Source organism: Serinus canaria, chromosome 21 (assembly GCF_022539315.1).
Source record: "Serinus canaria isolate serCan28SL12 chromosome 21, serCan2020, whole genome shotgun sequence".
Taxonomy (NCBI): Eukaryota; Metazoa; Chordata; class Aves; order Passeriformes; family Fringillidae; genus Serinus; species Serinus canaria.
The window spans coordinates 6,879,992-6,901,575 of record NC_066334.1 but is presented as its reverse complement, the minus strand read 5'-3'; the positions used below and the strand labels follow the sequence as shown (position 1 = coordinate 6,901,575).

Below are 21,584 nucleotides of genomic sequence, written 5' to 3'. Positions count from 1 at the left end.
TTTGCACTCAGGAGCTGCCCTGGAGTGTTCCCAGAGCAGGGTTTGCACTCAGGAGCTCCTGGAGTGTTCCCAGAGCAGGGTTTGCACTCCAAGGCCCTGAGCTCCCTGTTGCCAAGGGGAGGGATGTGCTGCCTGCAGGATTAACAAACACCACTCCGGTTGGTTGTCAGAATTTTCCAGCTCATTTTCAAGGGCATCTCAGAAATGGAGCTCCCTGGCACTGCCTGGTGCTCTCCATCATCCCTGGGTGTGATTTCCAGATGGGAGCCAGTGCTGGGGGTGTGGGGCTGCCTTTGTCCTCCCTCGGGGCACAGAGCTGCTTCCAGAAACAGAGAGGGTCAGTTTGGTGTCCGTGGGTCTGTCCCAGCCCAGGGGCAGGGCAGGAGCTGGGCTGGGCAGCAGGGCCCTGGGCTGGGCACAGAACAGCCCCAGGCTCCTGCAGCACCCTGACCTTTTATCCAGATTTTATCTGCTCAGGGATGGATCCGGAGTCTGGGTTAAATTTAACCTCCTGCTGTGTCCTGTGCTGCTCCAGGAGGAAACTGAGTCATGGCATTCTGAGGAGCAGCTGGGAGGGCAGGGATCATCACCAGGGGGATTTTCTGAGCTTAGTGCTTCTGGCATAGCTGGAGAGCTGAGGGAGGGGCAGTAACTCACCTCTGGTGCTTGTGGTGAAGTGCAATTGAAACACAGCAACAAATAATGAATATTATATTGATATTTTTCTGGGTTTAGTGTGTGGTAGAAATCTGCAGCTTCTTTCCAAGTGATTTTGGCTTAGTCCAAGTTGGTATAGGTAAAAGCCTCTCCTTTTCAAATGCTTATGATGGAATTACACTTTATTAAACTCTCAGAGCCCAGGAGTGGATTCGTTGACGTGGCAAATGTCTGTTTTATTTTGGAGGAGTTGTTTGCTGTCTGAATGGCAATTTGCTGTTGCTAACGAGATTGCTTTGCAAACACAGGAGCCCCCACCCCTAAAACAAAGCGAGTGCAGACAGATGACAGCGTTGGCTGCAGCTTGACAAGATGATATCTGATTTTTGATTTTTTTTTCCCTGGTAGTTTGGGTCTCTGAGTGTTGACTTTGATTCTTTGTTTGCACACAGAGGCTGACAGCCCCAAACCCCCAAAGTTCCTGAATGTCACTGGATTCTCTGTGCTCTGCCCAACAGCTTAGCTGGGAATTATTTAGTCTGGCCCAGTGGCCATTGCAGCAGCAAATGACAAAATGCTCTTCAGATGGGTGTAGTGACATAATTCCTATTGAAGAAACGTTGATTACTGTCACAATGTGGATGCTCTGTGTGCTTTAGTGCTCAGGGCTTATCTTTCTTGCACAACATAAGCAGTCTGAATGCCAAAATACACCTCATTTGCAAGTGCTGTTTGCATGATAAATTTTATTTTTCTAATCTCCCCTATCAACAGAACCAATTTTTTTTTAATCTTTCCGATGACATACAAATGCATTTTAATGAAGCAAATTACCAAGCTTTGTCTCCTCTGTGCACGAGCGGGGCGGCCTCGTTCAATTAGGCTGAGAAATGCTCATTTGTTCCATCCCAGGCTGTACCAGAGCCAGGGCTCAGCCACCATCCATCACCAGTTGCTCAGCTTGCTGTTACTTAAATCACTTGCCATCCTGTCAGGGCTGGGAATCCTCCACGGGAGCCATTATTTAATTTCAGTTTGTAAAGGTGTCACTTGTTTGGTAATGGGCTGCTTCTGGAGTGGAGGAATAGGGACTAAATATTCATCATTTCCTCCATCCCAGATCCCTAATGAGCTACAAGGATAGCAGAGCTGCTGGTGGTGGTGCCATGGAAGGAGTTGGGCAGTGAGGGTCCAGGGGAAACCCCTCACCCTGCAGAGGGAGTGGGCACTGAAGGGCTCCCCAGGGAATGGGCACTGCCCGAGGCACAGGGAGGGATTGCTGGGGGTCCTGGCCAGGGATGAGAGCTGGATCAGTGCTCCTGTGGGGATTCAGGATGTTCCAGGATTCTGTGAATTCTGCTGGGGCTGCCTGGCCCCTCACTGCTCCCAGAGAGAGGGGCTCCCTGTGAGCTGCAAGGAAACTCAGACTGGGGGGAAATTCCCCCTGGATGGAACTTGGGGTCCATCTCTGGCCATGGAGGAGCCTCACCCTGAACTGGGGCTGGCCCAGAGCAGCTCCTGGAGCACCCAGCTCCTGTCTGCTCGTGGGGAGCTGCCCTGTGCTGTCCTCATGTCCCTGTGCTGTCCCCCTGCCCTGTGCTGTCCCCCTGTCCATCTGCTGTCCCCATGTCCCTGTGCTGTCCCTGTGCCGTCCCTGTGCCGTCCCTGTGCCGTCCCTGTGCTGTCCCTGTGCCGTCCCTGTGCTGTCCCTGTGCTGTCCCTGTGCTGTCCCTGTGCTGTCCCTGTGCTGTCCCTGTGCTGTCCCCTTGTCCCTGTGCTGTCCCTGTGCTGTCCCCTTGTCCCTGTGCTGTCCCTGTGCTGTCCCTGTGCTGTCCCCCTGCCCCGTGCTGGCTCACAGGTGTTGATCTGTGCCCAGGAGGCTGCAGTTAAAATCTGCTGCTCTGCCCAGTGTTGTTTTTTGTACCTTGTGCCTCGTGGTTGTGACTGTTTTGTGGTGAGGGCTTTGTGGTTGTGCTTCAGCTCTCCCAGCCTGGGTTTCCCCAGCCCTTTGTTCCTCCCTGCTGCCCCAGCCCTCTCTCTGCCTGCATTCCCAGATTTATGTGGCTTCTAGGCTGTGGGGACATTGATCAGCCAGGCCTTCTGCACTTAGAGGAGCTGATAAATGGCACAGCAGCACATTCCCCTCCACTGCTCTGGAATAACTTCAGCCCTCAAATCAAAGATCCCATTTGCCACAAATTGGGGAAGGCAAAGAGGGCACCTCTGCTTTATTAGGGTGCATATTTCATTTATTGTTATTGGAGGTATTGTCCAGTTCTGCGTGTCTGGGGAGGCAATTCCACAGCCTGAGCACCACCTCCCCCTGCCCCCTCCACAATATCCACCTTCAGGGCTTTCTCTGCAGCCTTCACCTTGGTTACAGCTGCATTTCTGCCCTTCATCTTCCAGTCTTTAACCTCTTCCTCTCTTGTTTGTGGTCCCTTGTTCCCTCCTGAGGATGTGCCCCTCAGCCTGGTGTTTGATTTTGTCATCCCCAGGATTTCTTCCACCCAGCTTTGCATGCCCAGGTGTCTCTTCACTCCCCTGCAGCCAGTGGCAGGCTCACTCTGAGAGCAATTCAGGGGCTTTCCAGAGGTTGCCTGGTATGGTTTTGGCAAGGGTCAAATCCTGGAATTTGTATCTGAGTGCCTGAATTCCACCCTGGGCATGGCTGCAGTCACAGCCCCTCTGTTAATGATTTACCTGGGAAGGCACCTACAGAAATCCCTGCCTCTGAGAGGGATCGTTCCCATTTTGTCTCATTATTCTTGAATTGGTTCATTGCTCCAAAGTCTGGGGGCTCTTGAAGTGCTTTTATTTGTTTCCTTCTGCCATTTGCATAAAAATCCCTGTTTGACTGCAGAAACTGTCTCCAGAATAATTGACAATAATGCTTGAAGTCCCAAGGGAGGAACATTTCTGTAGTAGGGAACTCCACTGGAAATGCTGTGTGTGAGCCTTGAAGGATGCCATGAGATACTTCAGGTAGTCCTTGAAAAGGAACATGTCCAGCACTTTCTTTTCATTTGCTCTTTGGTTTTGAGGTACAAGAAGGCTTTTTGTATATTAGCATTTTAACAGCAGTTAAAAATAACAACCAGAAATGGATCTCATTGTTGAAAAGGCAATCAGAAGTACAATCAAAAGCTTTCTGTTGTCTCTTGTCAGCAGCACATTGTTTTGCTTTTCTGGGTCACAAATGCCCCAGACCTTTGTTCTGTTTAACTCTTAAAAGGCACCTTTAAAAAATCATTTCTGTGAAAAACACACTGAAATCATTTTAGCTCTGTTAGCAGCACTGAGGAGCTGTCGAATGCAGGAGACAGAGAATGCTGGATACACAGAAAGCTCTTTTTTGTCAGGCCCAGGACTTGTTGCCCCCTTTGGAAGGTCCTGCTGCCCTCAGCCCTCCGTGCCTTGGTTTGGAGAGGGGCAGAGGAGAGGAAACTGCAAACTGAGCAGCCTTAAATGAGAGGGGTTCACCTCTGCCTGCTTCTTCATGCCCTGCTGAAAGGGCACCGTCAGGGAGGTCACCAGGGCTGGAATGCCTGCAGTGATCCAGGGGCTGTTTATCCAACAGCCCTGCAGAGCTGCAGCAAAGGAAAGTCAGGTTTCCTTTTCTCCTGCTGATGCTTCAATGCCCAGGGCAGGGTTTGATCTGAGCATCAGCAGCTGCAGCTCTGCCTGGGCTGGGCTGGGCTGGGCTGGGCTGGGCTGGGCTGCGCTGGCTCGGGTTTCTGATTGTGTCTCCTTTAGGGGATCACATTGCTGCTGCCACTCTCTGTGGGATCTCTGTGGGATCTCTGGGTGATCTGTGGGATCTCTGTGGGATCTCTGGGTGATCTCTGGGTGATCTGTGGGATCTCTGCCTGTCCCAGCTCAGCAGCAGTCAGGAATGGAGCAGGGAGCAGCTGTTCCTCACAGAAGCCTTTGGAGCTGGGTTTTACAGCTGTGCCTGAGCAGGGCTGGGGAGGCCCAGGAGCCAGTCTGGTGGTTCCAGCCCCGTGGCTGTTTGTCAGCAGCTCCCATCCATCTGTCCGTCCATCCATCCCTGCATCCCTCCTGCTCAGGTTGCCTGGCAACCTGGCCTGGTGCCTCCCAGCCCTGGGGATGATTTATTGGGGATGATTTATGGCAGGGCCCTGGGAGGGGCCTGGGAGCATTTGATCCCAGAGCTGATAATCAGGGTGCAATTAGGGCAAACAGAAAGGCTCCTCGTTTAGACAGATTTGATTTTTTAATTTTATTTTATTTTTCTGCTGTTTTGTTTTCTCTTTCCCATCAGGACTCCACCAGACACAGGTAGAGCACAGAGTGGGAATCAAAGCTTTGCCTGGTGCTTTTGGGTGAACCTGCAATCTTTCTCTTTGTAAAAATAGCTCTGGTTAAAATCCTGATGGGAAAATACAGCTGGGGTCAGCACAAAAGGTTAGCAACACCCTGACAGCTCCAGGCCCGGGGTGAAGGAAGAGCTGAATTCTCCTGCAGCTCTGGAAATGTCTGAGAGCTGTTGTGTCACCTTCAATATCATGTTGCCTTTCGTGCAGACTGGTGCATTGATCCCTGGCATTAAGCAGAGCAGGGGAAGAGGAGGTTTGTAAGCTGGCACTCAGGGAGTGGTTGGTGCTGTGGTCACAGGGAGAGCCCTTGAAACATCACCTTCAGTGAGGGAGCTGGCAGGAAGGTGGGGCAGCCTCTGGGCTGGGCACCCAGCTCAGCTCCTTGTGCTGGCTGGAGCCCTTGGGCAGCCTGGCTGAGAGCAGGGCTGGGCAGAGTGTGCTGACAAGAGCATTGTGTGGGTCTGGGGAGGCAGAGAGGAGAAAAAGGATGATGATGAATCCACTCTGACCTCCTGAACGGCAGTATAAATACTTTATTGAAAATCCTAAATAAATGTGTTTGTAACCAGTAATCCTGCTCTGCATGCAATCTCATTTAGCCAACTGGGTATGCAAATGTGCTATTAATGTGTTTGCATCCAGTATAAATACACAAATCTAATCTGTTTATATGTGTCATTTACACACAGCTGTGCTCACGCTCACTTAATACCAATATTTCCAGCCAGAGAGAGGTACCATGGGAGCTCCATTGTTCCCAACAAAAGCAGCTCGGTGGAAGGGGGGTCATTATCAGCCAGGATCTTTGGCATTCCCTGGAGGGAGCTGTGAATGGCTCGGCTGTGGCTGCTGTGGGCACTGGCTGGGGCTGGGGGTGCCTCTCCCCCACAGCTCTGGGCTCAGTCCCCACTCTGGGACCAAGCTCTCTTTTTCCAGGATAATTTTTCAGGAAGACAAAGCGATGCAGTCGGGAGGGAGAGAGCAAATTGCTGGGCACCTTGAAGGCTTTCAGCTGATCTATTCCTTGTCAGTTTGTTTAGAGAGGACACTTGATCTCAGGGGCAGATGGCCTGGGGAGTGCAGGGTTTGTGTCACGTGTGGGTGACCAGGGCTGCCCTCTGCACAGGATTTCCAGTGGGAACGTCCCTGCCCTGTCATACAGACTGGAGTCTAATGAATACCACCAAAATATTTTGGTTTTCCGTGTCTTAGCCTGAGAGAACCGGGTGAAAACGTGATTTTATTTTCCAATATCTCTAAACGTGCTGCACGCTGAACAGAAGTTTTGCAGCTTGTGAAGATCAAGAAGTAGAGATGCTTTCATGTATTTAGTGTTTATCTGCTGCTAATGAAAACCTCATAAATTTTCATACCATATTTATTATAAAACTTTAAAATGCATATTAAATATGGAAGGTGGTGACAACTTCCATTGGCATCTACCTAAAAAACCTTCCCAGACGTGCAGTAAACCTATTGCTTTCATAATAGCAAAATCTCCCATTGTGTTTGCTTAGAATTGAGGAAAAGGTTGAGAGAAGAACTTACTGTTCTTGGACATGGTCTAAAGAGGTGATTTGATTTTTTTTTTTTTTATTAGAAAGATTGAGAAATAAAATCCTCATTTCCTGGATTGAGAAAGATCAGAAGAGGCCCTGTGTGTAAATGTTTTGCATTACACAATGCTCTTCACTCATTAACCAGGTGGAAATCATAGGGAGGGAATGAAACAGCACATGGAATTTCTTAGAGAAAATAATGAGCTCTGAACTGGATTGCAGCACCACGTCAGAAGAGACTGGTTAATAGCAGTGGTGAATCTGCAGGTTCATCAGAGCTGTGCTGCCTTCCTGAAGGTTTCAGGTGGAAATCTTCAGCTGGAAGTTGGCTGAGCAGGTTGGTTGCTGTTCTTGCAGTGGATTTACCCTTTGAGCAGCAGCTTCCTTTGGGGTTTGTGGGGTGCAGAAGCACAGGGGGTGCAGGGCTGGCAGCTCCTCCTGCCAGGCTGTAGTCTGGCCATGGTGGAAGCCCTGACGCAGCAGCTCAGGCCTGGCACTGCCAGCCCCGTGCCAAACGTGCCAGCTGAGCTCTGTCAGGCCCAGAGGGGCTCTGTGTGTCCTGTCAGGAGGTTTGTTCCTGGGGATGGAGCAGGGACCTGCAAGGAGCAGCAGGCAGACGTCTGCTGGGTTATTTATAGCTCCTGTGGCACGCAGGATGCTGCAGCGTCTGATGCATTTCATCAAATTATCAAATGGCAGCAGGAGGCCTCGTGCTGGGGCTGGTCAATAGCCATGGAAACCACCCCATAAAACTGAGCTGTGTCTGTCAGGCCCTGGGATTTCCTAAAGCTGCTCCCCAGCCCTCATTCCCCACAGCACTTCTTTAATTGTGGCACAGTTTGTCTTCAGTGAGCGGCACAAACAATAATGCTGACAGAATCCTGTCATAAGCAATCTTTTAAAGTTAAACAGAAGTGGTGAAATTGAAATGTTTGTCCTAAAAATCCAAATTATGTACTTGTAAAAATGAAACCATTGTGCTCCAGAGCCTCTTCCACTTCTCACCCAGACTGATCCGTGGGCCTGAGCCTCAGCCCTGTGTTTGAGGCTATTTTAGCTCGGCAGCTGTCGCTCTCAGATGCCTCCTGTGAGCAGTGCAGCATCTCCTGCAGCACTGGTGCATGTCATCTGTGCAGGGAGAGCAAATTCAATCAGTGTCAGCCACTCTGCTTTGTGAGGCACCGGGGAGCAACAGGTCACCTCGGATTTGGTGTGCAGCTATTTTGTTCTGTTTTGTGTAAAGCCATTTTGAGGTCTGTGTTGGCCTTGACTTGGAGAAAAGTCCTGTTCTGGCTGCAGGGACAATGGGCCATGATGTCTGAATTAATGGAGGTCTAGAATAGGAAGAAAAATCTGAAAATGGTTTTTTTAAAAAGTATTATTAAGCTCTAGAATTTCTGAGTTTCTGAAATGATATTTAGTGTGCTTTGTTGTTAGTTGTATGTTAAGAAGTGTCTCTCCCTTGCCTTTCCAAGAGGCACAAAGCTCCTTTAGAGCTGGGTATCTCCGTGCCTCAGTGGCCCAGGGATAGTTCTGTACATCAGTGAAGGTGACAGCAGAATTGGCCAGAAGGATTGACTTCATTCCTACTTGGGAATTTGGAGCAGCATTCAAGGGCCCTCTGATTCTGTTCTGATGGGCTCTGTGCTAGGCTTGCATTTCCAGGAGGGACTTCTGGCATCCCATGGGGTCAAAGGAAAACAGTTTGTCATAAGTTTTATTAAAAGAGTTGAATCACAACACAACCCAAATATAACATAGTTTGGTTAAATCTTAAAAAATAAATTAAATGGTTGCCTAAGAATTCAAGGGCACCATAGTAAGTCTTGGGCAAAATAAGGAATAGGAATTGGGTGTTCTCATTTTGTGCAGTGCCTGCCTTTCCCTGTTTCCCCATGTAGCTGGTTGAATTCCTGCAGATGGAGTTCACTGCTCTCTGGGATGCTGGGAGTGGTGTTGGGCTGTGTTTGTCACTGCTGCTGCCACCTTCTCTTGCCCAGAGCACCAGCCAGAGATTAGTGGTGCCAGGGGAGTGACCCTCCCACCCCAGCATAATGAGAATTCCTTGGGACAATTCACCTGGTAAAAATGAGTGTGTGAGTGCAGGAGGGAGCAGCTGTGCCCTGCAGGTACCTGGGTGACTTCTGCCTGGGTCTGGGGGCTGGCACCTTGCTCTCAGTAAAGCCTCCTGTGCTTGGGAGCTCAGCACCCCTGGAAGGCTTCACTGCCGGGTGCTCTGCAAGGAGCAGGTGGGTCTGAGTAAATCTCACACTGTAATCTCCAAGCCTTTACAAGCGCTGGTTAATTCCCGTCTCCGTGCCCCCGGGCACGTTCTTGGCGAACTCTGCAGTCTTGCTGGTTTTGAGGGTCAGGGTTAGGTGAGGATAGATCCCTGTGGGAGCAGACCTGCAGGATCCTGAGCAGGAGGCTCCAGAGAGGCTCTTCCCTGGCACCCAGGGCTGTGCTGGGAGCTGTGAGCACCTTTGAGCAGAGAATTCACCTTTTTGGGACTCCTCGTGCCCTTCATTTGAGCAGAGAATTCACCTTTTTGGGACTCCTCGTGCCCTTCATTTGAGCAGAGAATTCACCTTTTTGGGACTCCTCGTGCCCTTCACAGCATGGAAGCCTCTGATCCCTGCCCACCTCCTTCCAGCAGATGTTTGCAAAAAGATGCGATCCAAAATACATTAAGCCAACTTGAGGCTCGCTTCTCTCTAGGGGATTTTAAAATCTCATTTCCCTCCCTCCCCTGGAATAGTAGGGCCCATGTACTCAGCATCCATTATCTTTTTTGCAGACAGAATTTGTTACTTACTCGTTGTTTATAGCTGTACACAGTGTTTATAGGAAACGAAAAGGCCTTTTATTCTTTTGCTTGTTTCTTTTTAGAGAATTATGAGTTCTCATTTCCCTCCTTTCCCTGGAATAGTAGGGCCCACATATTCACCATCCCCTATTGGTTTTGCAGGCAGAAATTTGCTTTTTGCTTGTTGTTTATACCTGCGTACGGTGTTGATAGGAAAGGAAGAAGCCTTTTTATTTTGCTGTGCACAGGGAAGGAAGAAGTCCTTCTCTAGAATGTCCCTTGCAGAGACAGGCACTTTGTTCAGCCTTGCATCTGCTGCCGCTGGCTCCTGTGGGGATGTGCGGGGGCCGGGAGAGGCCGCGGGCAGGGCTGGAGCCCCCCGGCCGCGGCTGGACCGGGGGAAGGGGCCGGGGAGAGGACGAGGACGAGCAGGAGGGAGAGAGGACGAGCGGGAGCGAGGAGGGAGCGCTGCCGCGGCCGGGGCTGCTCGGCGCTGGCAGCTGCCGGGGCTGCCGGGGCCGGGCGGCGGCCGCTGCCGGGGCTGCCGGGGGCGGTGTCGGGGCCGAGCCCGGCGGGCGGAGGAGGCGGCGGCGGCGGTGCCGGGGCCGGGCCCGGGCCCGCGGCTGAGGGGGGCCGGCGATCCAGGCCGCCTTTTGCGGCGCGCCCCGCGGAGCCGCCCGCCCAGCCCCGCCGCCATCACACGCTGGGCGCCGCCGCCTCCGCCCGGCCCTGCGCGGCTGCTCCGGGGCTCGGCTCCGCTCCGCGCCCGGCCCCGGCCCCGCTGCCAGCCCCGGCCCGAGCGAGCCCCGCCGAGGAACGCGGGGGCTGCGAGCCTTTAACCCCTGCGGCACCTGCCCCGGGCTCCGCGCTGCGCTCTGCCCGCGCTGCCCGGCCCCGAGCGGCCCCGGCCGCGGCTCCGGCGGAGCTCCGAGCGCTGAACTCGGCGGGGGATGCGGCTGTGCCTTCTCGGTGCCTTTCCCGAGCCCTTTCCCCGTTCGCAGCCCTGTAGGTGCGTTCGCTTCCCCGGGCTCCCGGACCCGATTCACCGCCGCCGTTTGGGGATTTTTTTAATTTTTTTTTTTTTTTTTTTTTTTTTTTACGTTTTTTCTTTGCTGCTGCTGACACGCTGTTTTTGTTATCTTTTATCACAGAAACGGTTTATTAAGGGGTTGAGGCAGTACGGCAAGAACTTCTTCAGAATCCGAAAGGAGTTGCTTCCCAATAAGGAGACCGTAAGTACATTTGGACTTTATGTAATTCGCTTTTTCTCTCGCTGCTTCGCTGTTTGATCTTGCGAAACTCTTTTCTTTTTACCCCGAATTGTCCTCAGATAAACGGAAGAGAAATCCTCAGCCAGCCAAGGCAGCTGCTGGTTTTTAGTGCAGTTTTTAGGTCTTGGGCTGTGAAAGATGTTACATAAAATAATCGTCATGGCTGGACGGAGCCACTGAGCCTGGGTGAAGAGTATTTATGGAGAGCGAATCTAATTTTAAATTCTGACACTAGGACGGGATAATACGTTTTGTGTCACCCGGTGGGGCTCGAGTGGCATCGGGTAATTAAAGAAAACCTAAACCAAAGCGGCATCGATGGGCTGGGGCTCTGCCTGTGACCCGCACCGTGCGGGCTCTGCTTAACTCTTCCCTGCCCGGCTCCGAGGTGTCCCGGGGTTCTCCGGGGGTTCTGTAACCCTGTCAGGGACCGCCGGGGCACTCCTGCCCCGCACACGGGGCTGGGACACCTTGGGAAGCCGGTCCCTTTGCCGTTTGCCCCCAGAGAGCCTCGGGCTCTGTCCTGCAGGTGTCCTCCAGCCTTTGGGAAAGTGCTTTCGATTTTGTTCTGGCTTTAGCAGGGAGGCAGCTCCGTGGAAGTGGAGCTGGAGTGTTTGCTAGCAGCGTGTCAGCGATGGAAGGCGCCGCAGAGCGCTCAGACTTGTGTAGGTGTGCAGGCTGGGGAAGAGCCTGGCTGTAATGGTATTTGAAAAGCTCTCCGTTTCTGTGGGATGGTTCCATTCTGCTCAGAGGATCCTGTGAGACAGCCCTGTGATAGCACAGATCTCTGGGTGGTAAATAGTAACACTGTGTGAGTTAAAAAGGAAGGGGAGGATGAGACAATTACGGGTTCACTCATCCTGCTGAGAAAGGAAACTCAGATTACTGCTCCAGTCTTGGTGTTGGATTTTGAGGTGTGGAGGCCTGAGAGGTGACAGCTGGGAGGGAATGCTGGGATAGAATGGATCTTATCAGCATCTGACAAACCTACACTTATCATACCTTTCCTCTTTCCTCCAGAATATCCCCCAGAATGGGTCTAGAACAAATCAGGGTTTGCTTTTAGAAATGAATTCTGCTGATGGTAAAGTTGCTGAGGGGCAAAAGTGCTCTTCTGAGTTTGAATTACAGCAGCTCTGAAGTATTGTGTCTTTATAAATGGAAATTTATATTTTAAATATGTAATATGGTGTTTTTATTTTTTGTGATGGAGAAAAAAATTTTGCAGGGGGGAGGAGGGAAAAAACCCCTGAAAAAGGGAGAGTTTGGGGCAGGTGCCTGCCCCTGCTTGTGCTGCTTAACTTCTTGCATTGGAGCTTGGATATCGGCCTTGGGGTTTCTGTAAAAGTTTTGCAAGTGGTGTTAAACCTCAGAGAAGCTCTCATTTTTCAAGTGTTATATTTTTGTTTCATTAGGTGTAATTTTTTACTACAGGGAAGACTAAATATTAAGTCTGAGCTGTGGGAAGAATCATGTGGATGGGTTTGGGCTCTGGGGTTTTTTTAGCCCCTGTGGTAACTGATCTACAAATAACCTTTGACCTACCCTGGGTTGTTTATAATCTCTGCTTCCTATTTTTGCCCACAGGCCTCACTTCTGCTTTCTTGAATTCCCAATCTTTTCCAGCCCAAATTTACAGCCCTTCTGCTGTAGGAAGGCATTGCAGCATAAAGGCTGCAGTAAATATTTGACTGTACAGTTTTGCTTCTGTTCCCTAAAGTGGAATAATGAGTAATGTAAATGACAAGGCTGTGGGATTAATTTGTCTGCATTTTTTCATCACCAGGATAATTTCAGATACTTTGCCTGCCATTTTTCTGTTGCAGTGTGAAGTAACCCTGTAGCAATTCCAGAAACACCAGAAAAAGGCTTTATTCTCTTGATCAGCCTCCAGTTAACATCAGTGAAACTCTAAAAAGTTGTTAAGTGGATACTAATGGATAATGGCTAACTAATAAAACTCCAAAAAGTTGTTAGATGGATACTTGAAGCAACTTCCAGGTGCTTAAAGATGTGTCAGGGGCACTCTTGCAGTGGCGTGCCCCAGTGGCTCTTGGACATCTGGTTTATTCAGAGTTTTTCCTTCCTGGTCACTGGAGGGTGTGGGGAGGGGACCCAGGGGGTTTTGTCTCAGCAATCCCCACTGAAAGTTAAATCTCCTTATTGCCATGATTTCTGTGAAAGGAGTCCTTTCCTAGACCCTTCACTGGGGGAATTCTCCCCAGTGTCACCCCAAACCTGGAACATGGAAACAGTGGGAGAAAAGGAATACAACAGGAGCAGGGAATTCTTGTAGAGACCAGGCCTGTTTCATGTTATTTCATGTGAAACCAGGCTGAGGCTGCTGAGCAGGAAATCAGGATGTGGAGGTGAACGTGACATTGTATTTTTGTCTGCTTTGGGAAGGTAACAGGCCCTGGTGAGAGATGAGAATCAGGCCATGCTGTACTGAGCTCTCACAGTGTTGAGGAATGTTCTAGTTCAGTTGTGCCCCCACAGTTAGTGTGCAATGACTTTTGAGAAAAGCCTGTGTTTATCAGGGTGTGTTTGCACTAGTTTAACGTAGTTTTTCAATGATTTTTTAATTATTTCTTCTAAATGATAATCCTTAAAGAAAAAAGCTTTATGAAGGAGAATGTTTATTCCATATCAAAGGTGTGTTTGTTTGGGTCTCCCCTCGGCTGGTTTATTTCACATTTCCAGTTTATTTCCATGTTTATGTCCGGGAGGGGTTCCCAGTGGACGTGGGAGTGAATAACTGCAATGGATCAAGGGAGGTGCAGCTTTAATGTAGGCTCAGTGCTCACCTGGAGGAAAAGTGCCTCCGTGTACCTGAGCCAGGAGATTTTTAAATGAAACTCCTGAAACTTCTTGGGTTTCCACTGCCCTGTCTGAAATGCCCCTTCTCCTCTATTTCCGTGCAGCTTTCTTCATTTTATCTTAACCCTGGGTGTTTTCCCCTTGGCTGCAGCTGATGAGCTGCCCTGCTCTCCTCTGGTTCCTGCCTAGCTGCACTGCTGCTTGCTCTGCATGGGAAGAAGTGAATTTTGGAGGCTTTTCAGTGGCATGAGCAGTTTTTGATAATTACTTTCATTTAAATTCCCATGTTGTGAGAATGAAAGGTGCACAGCTGGCAGCAGTTTCCTTAACTGTCTCCTTTGGCTTTAAATGTGGTTTTATTCCCCTCCCATCCACCCATTTTGGGATCATTTGCTAAAACTTTGTGATAATACAGGATTTTCCGAGTATTTAACATTCTGCTCTGAATTCTTTAGATGATTACTCTGAGCTACTTGAATTGGAGAGTTTCAGAAGCAGCAGCATTGTGATAGGCCTGGGATAAAGGTACTTAAATGCCTCCAAGGCTGGGGATTGCCTTCCTGTGTTCCTGGGAACAGCTTCACTCTGTGCAGGAGGCAGACAGAAACAGGGAGTGGGCTCCTGCAGGGCAGTGGCTCCATCAGAGCAGCAGCAGGAGGGTGCCAGCTCCTGGTGTCACCTTGCTGGGACCCAGGGCTGGCTCCTGCTGCTCAGCCTGTCCTTGTGCTGCTCTCTCAGAAGCTCAGGCTGCCCTTGCAGTTTGTCTGAGTGCTCAGGGGCCCAGCAGGAGCAGGGTTGTTCCCAGTGCCTGCAGCCAGGGGAGTTGTGTGAGCAGTGCCCCAGGGGTGGGGGCTGTGTCACTGTCCCTTTCCTAGTGCAGGAGGGCTGTCCTCCTGCCCTGCCACCCTGCCATGGCCTTGGCTGTGGCTGAATTGAGGTGCTGGAGCCACCTTGTCTCTCCTGGGGCTGGGCCGGAGCACTCTGGGCCCTCTGAGAGCAGTGTGACAGCTCTGGGGACGTTCTGGGGCTCTGCAGAGGCTCCTGTGTTCCCCGGGGACAGTTCCTGGCACAGGGCTGTGGGCAGGGTCCCCGTGCCCCTCTCTGCTCCTCGCAGGCAGCCCAGGAGGAGGACAGTGGCTCTTTGTGCAGGCAGGCAGACTCCAGGCTAATTTGGGGTTGAATTTCCCTGCTGAGCACATAGGTATCTGTGGTGTGTGTGATTCTGGGCTTGGCTGCTGAGCAAGGGATGACAGAGTGCAATCCAAAGGTCTTGCCTCTGGGTGGATGCTCCTTTATTTAGCTCTAAAGCACAGTGTAAACAGGAGTTATGAATATTGGCTGTTTCCTGACACTGAAATACCTGCAGTGTGCTGTATTTATACACAGAAGAGCTCAATATCCATCGTTTCTGTAGGAAAAATGGTCTCTCTTCTGATAGTAAAATCTTCCTCTTCAAATTAAATGCTGCTGGGACTTACCTCAGAGACTAAATGAGCTGTGCTCTGTTAGTCTTAGGAGGCAGAACGAGTGCAGTGTGAGCTTTCAGCATAAACTTCTGTTTAATTTTAGATTGGGGTTTAGATAAACAATTTTATTCTTGCCTCATTAATGCTTAATCTCGTGTTACATAATACACAATATTGGCTTCCTGAGTAGCACTTAAATATAGTGCAAATGTGTAGTAGCTGAAAGGTCAGTGCAGTTACCATATGTGCAGGCTGGCAAGGTGTCTGTCCCCTCCCCTGGCACTCCTGATGGCAGCCAGCAGCCCCAGGAATATTTGTGCAAGGCTCTGCCGAGCATCTGAAAGGTAGAGCTTCTCCCTGGACACAATTGTTCAAATAGCAGAGTGCCTTTGATCAAAGCAGGGGGATAATTAGATGAATATCTCTTGCTCTGTTGGTATAAAGTGATTACTTAGCCCTACATTGGCTTTTTAATATTTGCATTTAGTGGTGAGCCTTGTTTGTAGCAGGAGCTGTTGTGGCTGTGGCGTGGGCTTTATCCCTGCCTGCTCTCCCCAAGGAAATGTGCTTTATTTGAGGCCATATTCCCCTCTGATGGAATATTAATACACTGCACATTATTTCCTGCTTGTCTTTGCTGCGGGGGTGCTCCGAGAGGGACGAGCTGAGGAAGCCTTTTCTGTTTGAAAGCTGAACCTTTTTCTTTAATAACTTGTTCTAGCCTGGATGCAGTCAGAGCTGAAATTTTCCATTAGAGTTTGAAGCGACTGCCAACATAAACAGCCACTGCTTCTTTTCATTTCATCTGCTCTCTGCTGCTGCTTCCAGAGCGTGGCCACTGCAGGCACAGGGCTCTGCTCCTGTTCACTCAGGGGCTCGTGGGCTTCCCCTTCCCCAAATCAGTGCAGAGCAGAGGCTGAGACTTTCCTGTGTCACAGCAAAAATCCTCCTGGGCTTCAGTCCAGCTAGCAGAAGGGGCAGAGGCAGCAGTTGCTTTTCCTGTGTAAGTGAAACCACCGAGTCATTTGCATAACAAACTCTTCTGGAGGGAGCCTGCTGCCTTTTGATTTTTTCATTTTCCTGTTTTTGTGAGCAGTCTCAGCTGAGGGAGGAGGAGCACGAGTCAGTGTTTGGCTCCAGGTGAGGCAGGGTGCTGAGGCAGCTGCAGCCAGGCCCTCGGTGCTGCTCACCAGGAGCAGGCTGGGCAAAGCCAAGGAGTGTAATGACATGCTGAGCTCCTGGGGGCTGAGCTCAGATGGAGATATTCCTGAATTCAGGTGGCTCTGAGCTGAGGGCTGTTTGCTGAGGGATGTTCAGTGTGTGTGTTCCCTGTGCTCTGGTTTGTTTTCAAAAGTTTAACTGTTAAACCTATTGCAAATGTCATAACTTTATTGGATAATAAACCAGGGGGTTTGGAAAGGCCTTTAAAGAGACATAAAGGTTTAACTCACACACACCATGGTGTCTTTCTTCATCTCTGAAGGGATTGCAGGTGTTCAGGTGAGCACAGCTCCTGGCAGGCAGAATTCTCATCTGGAGGTGCCCATACAGGTGTGTGCCTTTAGTCCAGTTCCCTGAGTGTGTCCTGTGAGTGAATTCCCATCTCCTGGAGGTGCCCATCCAGGTGTGTTCCAGCTCCCTGAGTGAATTCCCATCTCCTGGAGGTGCCCATCCAGGGGTGTTCCTGTGTTCCAGCTCCCTGAGTGAATTCCCATCTCCTGGAGGTGCCCATCCAGGTGTGTTCCTGTATTCCAGCTCCCTGAGTGAATTCCCATCTCCTGGAGGTTTATCTTGCCTGGCTCTCAGCAGCCCTTTCCCCTGGCCTGTGCCACGTGTGTGCTCATTGATTAATGATTGATTAAGGACTGGCTCCAGCTCCCAAGGACCAAAATATCCTCTCCCAAACCTGCCTGTCTCAATTCCAGCTGAAGCAGACAGAACCAAAGAAAGGAAGTACCTGAAATGTGCTTTGTTTTTATTGTTTTTGTTTTAAATCTCTTAAGTGTTCTCTTAAGACAATAAGAGGATTAATTTTCAATTGTATCATTTTACTTCAGTATGCCAAAGGTAATTTACAGCGTCATCAGCTCAAAAAATGAGCTGTTTATTTGACTTTCTTCCTAAGAAACCATCCTAGATGGAGAGCATTAAAGCAGAAGGTGTTCTGTGCCAGCTGGACTCTAGAATTGACTTTAGCACGGGCAATAAATCAGCTCTGCACTCCAGTGGCTTTTTTTATTATTTTACATTACAAGATTGGATCTCATTGTTTATTTTTCTCTGAAGGTTTAGAGGTAGGTAGGAGTAAAATATTGTTGCAAGTAAAAGAGGGCCATTAGGCAATTGCATTGAGCTCTGTCAGGGAGCCAGAAAGGACAATTTCTGCTTTGTAGGGAAAAGTCTGTAGTCAAAGATACAAGCCAAGATTATTTGGGTAATTGATACAATATTGTCTGAGCCTTCCTCAGCAACTGAGGGAACACAATGCTGCTCCTCAGAGTTCTGTTCCACTGCATTTTCCTTACTTTCTGTTTATAATTCACCATCCTAAGGAATTTCGGTTTGTTTATTTTCCTATTGTGAATTCTCTTTTGCATCTGTGCTGAAGGGTATGTGTGACTCTGGTTAAAATGCTTTTGTTCATCAACAGCTGTATATTTATTCTGTATTTTCTTTCCCTGTGAGGAAAGCCAGCAGCTTTTTTAATTCCCTGGCAGTTGTCAGATTGTATCAAGTACTCAGACATCAACCCTGAGGTCCTGTGAATTGCAGGTACATAAAATAGGTGTCTGGTAAAGGATTTGTGCAGTTTGTTTTCATGGTTGAGTGTCCCAGCCTGGCAAGACTTTTCCATGGCTGCCATGCATCAAACCCTTCGTGGTGTTTGTTCCCCATCCAGTCACCGACTGAAGATGGGCTTGAGAGCTTGGAAATGGCTTTCAGAAAGGCAAAAAGAAAGCAGGCATGTCAACAGCAGTGCTGTTTGTGGGACATGCTGTCCCAGAGCAGTGCTGATGGTTTAAAATCCAGGTAACTGCTGGCAGAAATGCATCTGTGTAATCCTGCTGGGAATGGAGCACTGCAGGTAATCCCCTGTGCTGCTCTCCATGGGTATGTACAGAGTGAGACACAGATTGCAGGAGAGGAGCACTGCAGGTAATCCCCTGTGCTGCTCTCCATGGGTATTCACAGAGTGAGACACAGATTGCAGGAGAGGAGCACTGCAGGTAATCCCCTGTGCTGCTCTCCATGGGTATTTACAGAGTGAGACACAGATTGCAGGAGAGGAGCACTGCAGGTAATCCCCTGTGCTGCTCTCTGTGGGGATTCACAGAGTGAGACACAGATTGCAGGAGAGGAGCACTGCAGGTAATCCCCTGTTCTGCTCTCTGTGGGATTTACAGAGTGAGACACAGATTGCAGGAGAGGAGCACTGCAGGTAATCCCCTGTGCTGCTCTCTGTGGGGATTCACAGAGTGAGACACAGATTACAGGAGAGGAGCACTGCAGGTAATCCCCTGTTCTGCTCTCTGTGGGATTTACAGAGTGAGACACAGATTGCAGGAGAGGAGCACTGCAGGTAATCCCCTGTGCTGCTCTCCATGGGTTTGTACAGAGTGAGACAGAGATTACAGGAGAGGAGCACTGCAGGTAATCCCCTGTGCTGCTCTCCATGGGTATTCACAGAGTGAGACACAGATTGCAGGAGAGGAGCACTGCAGGTAATCCCCTGTGCTGCTCTCCATGGGATTGTACAGAGTGAGACAGAGATTGCAGGAGAGGAGCACTGCAGGTAATCCCCTGTTCTGCTCTCTGTGGGATTTACAGAGTGAGACACAGATTGCAGGAGAGGAGCACTGCAGGTAATCCCCTGTGCTGCTCTCTGTGGGTATTTACAGAGTGAGACACAGATTGCAGGAGAGGAGCACTGCAGGTAATCCCCTGTGCTGCTCTCCATGGGTATGCACAGAGTGAGACACAGATTGCAGGAGAGGAGCACTGCAGGTAATCCCCTGTGCTGCTCTCTGTGGGATTCACAGAGTGAGACACAGATTACAGCTGCAAGAGCTTCTGCAGCAGAGTGCTCTGAGTTTTGGAGTTCAAGGAGTAAACCAGCACCAGCATCTCAGCCGTGCTGTGAGCCGTGTTCAGGGGAGTCAGAGCAGAGTTTGGGTCCTTAAACACCCGGGGTGCTGTGCCTGCCCTGTGTGGGGCTCAGAGCAGCCAGCTGGGGAAAAGGACTGTGCCCCAGGAAAAGCCCTCTGTGGGCAGAGAATGAAGTGTCCTGCGGGTGAGCCTCTCTGCCACAGAGCCCAGAATGAACTTGGTTCTTCCCCAGGAGATCGTGGGCTCAGGCAGCAGCTCCTGCCCCTGCTGGCCCTGGGAGAACAGCACCCACTGCCTTGCCTGGCCCAGAGCAGCCCCAGCACATCAGTCTCTCCTAAACAGCCTGAGATGTGCTGCTGGGGCTGGGAGAAAACACAATAACAGCTCCAGGAGACAGATGCACTCATTTTGTCAGTTTTGTTTCCAGCCAGCTGTAAAAAAGAAGCAGTGCTTGATTACTGGGGGATTTTGCTGCTTGGTTTTTTTTTTCATGCCAAGGAAGACTCCCAGGAATTACAGGGATGGTGGAATAAAGTGAGAATGGGGAGCTGGAATAGAGGCTGTGCCACAGGGGAGGTGAAGCAGTTTGTGGGTAGAACTGGCTCTGGGAGCAGAAGAAACATTTAACATCACACATGGAAATCTGCTGCATTTGCTTTTGCTTTGTTTTTCCCTTCCAGTCTGTGTCTGAAGGGAGAGCACTGAGGAGTGGGATGGAATTCAGATTGTCAGGACATAAAGATGCTGGTGATTACTCCTAGGTGAGGGTGATGTTGCTTTGGGTGAACTTCTCCTGTTCCTGTTCTGCAGGGTGCCAGGAGGGCTGTGAGTGTCAGCCAGAGCCCTGCACACCTGCACCACGGTGGATTTATGGGGTGTGGAGGGGTTCCTTTCCCTGCCAGAAGGTGCATTAATGACTGCTGTGTGTGGAAAAGCTGTGAAATGCTCAGGCTTTGGGTTTCCTGCTCATGAGGAATAAGGATCCTGCAGGGCTGGGATCCCCTGTTTGTGGTGTTTGTGCCTTTTCCCTGGAGCCAGGAGGGGCTGCATCCTGCAGGACACAATTCCAGCCTTCCCTCCCTTCCTGCTTCAGGCTGGCTGAGAGCTGCAGGTGATGCCTCAAAGCAGATTCCACAGAAAACCTCCTGCTTCTGGCATCTCCTTTTTTAAACCCCAGAGTGGTGACAGGCGTGTTTCCTTCTGGTTCAGATCTTCCAAGGTTAAGTTTGTCCATTGCCCTTTTCTTTGCAAACTTTGGGAGCTGGAAGTGAAGGAGCTGCTCTCAGGGTAATTGCTGTATTTGAGAACTTGGGGCCTTAAGAAACAGACAGGGTGTTACAGGAACGATGACAAAATCCCAGCTGCTGACGTCCTCTGGTTGGGAAATCTTCCTGACTCTGGTCACCTGGGATGAGCAGCATTGGCAGGGAAGATTGTTTGTTTTACCCTACCAAACCCCTGTCCAGCAGGGAGGGATCTGGCCTGGAGAAGGTGCTGGTAAGTGCTTTTATTGCCATGGTGAAATGGTTTGTTCTTGGCTGGAAGAGCTGGGCTGACCCTCCCCCAGACACTCTGTGGGCTCCCTTTTCCCCTGCAGTGCCCCTGACACAAGCAGTGATTTTGTAGGATGCCTCCAGACCCTTCAAAGAGAGGAGAGCACATTCCAGGCTGTAAACTCTCTGCTCCTGCAATCTGAGAAGTCCTGCCTGGTATTCAACCCAGGGCCTGCTTTGTGCCTCTTGTGTAAAGCACCAGGACATCCCCAGGAACTCTTGATTTATTTTGCTAGCTCTGCCCTTCTCTGTGGTTCACAAACCTCTAATGGGCTGTGAAGCTCCAAGATTTCTGAGGTGAACAGTAGAAGTTTTAAGAACCTCCTCTACTACATGAAAGACTTAACACTTTCCACATGCTGGGTTTTTGGATCATGAAAAGCTGATCTCCTGCAAATAGAGTTTGTAAAGCTGAGGCATCCTGGGCCAGGGCTGCTTAATGCTGTTGTGAAATTGGGGGAAGGAAAAAAATGTAATGAAAACTCTGGGCTGTGGGCCAGCGAGGAAGGTCTGATACAGAGAACGTGTTTCTGCTGCCCTTTGTTACTGTTGAGTTTGATTAGCTTTGTTTCTGGTACGTTTAATTACAGTTCTTTTTTATTTTTATGGCTAAGGAGGGGATCTTTGCCAAAGCCCAAGTCTTTCATTACCTCAGCTGCAATGAGAGGGAACTGGAGGAATAAATCATGCCACCTCCCCTACAAACAAGCCAAAGTAAAACCAAAAGAAACCCCAGTAAGCTCTAAACTCAGCCCTTTCCTCTCTCCTTGCCCTGTTCCTGCAGTCTGCTGCTCTCCATCTGTCATCTTCCCTTTCTGAAGTTGCTTTAGGGTTGAGGGTGAATTTCCTTTGTGCAGTGAGTTGCTGTTTGCTGGGCAGGCTGTGGTGGTTGTGTTCCCTGGAGCTTGTCTGGCTGCTCTGCAGCTCTGTCACACAGACAGCCCTTCCTCCCTGGATTCCTTCCTGCACTCAGGAGTGCAGCTGGAACATGGCTCAGGAGCTGGG

General features: G+C 50.1%; 1 protein-coding gene across 1 annotated transcript in view; it reads left to right on the top strand.

The window, feature by feature from the left end:
• Window positions 1-21,584, top strand: part of RERE (arginine-glutamic acid dipeptide repeats) — a 164,604-nt gene that overhangs the window by 110,368 nt on the left and 32,652 nt on the right. Inside the window, 1 exon segment of the mRNA XM_030231967.2 lies at window positions 10,514-10,594. Within this exon segment, the coding sequence (XP_030087827.2) occupies window positions 10,514-10,594 (81 nt within the window).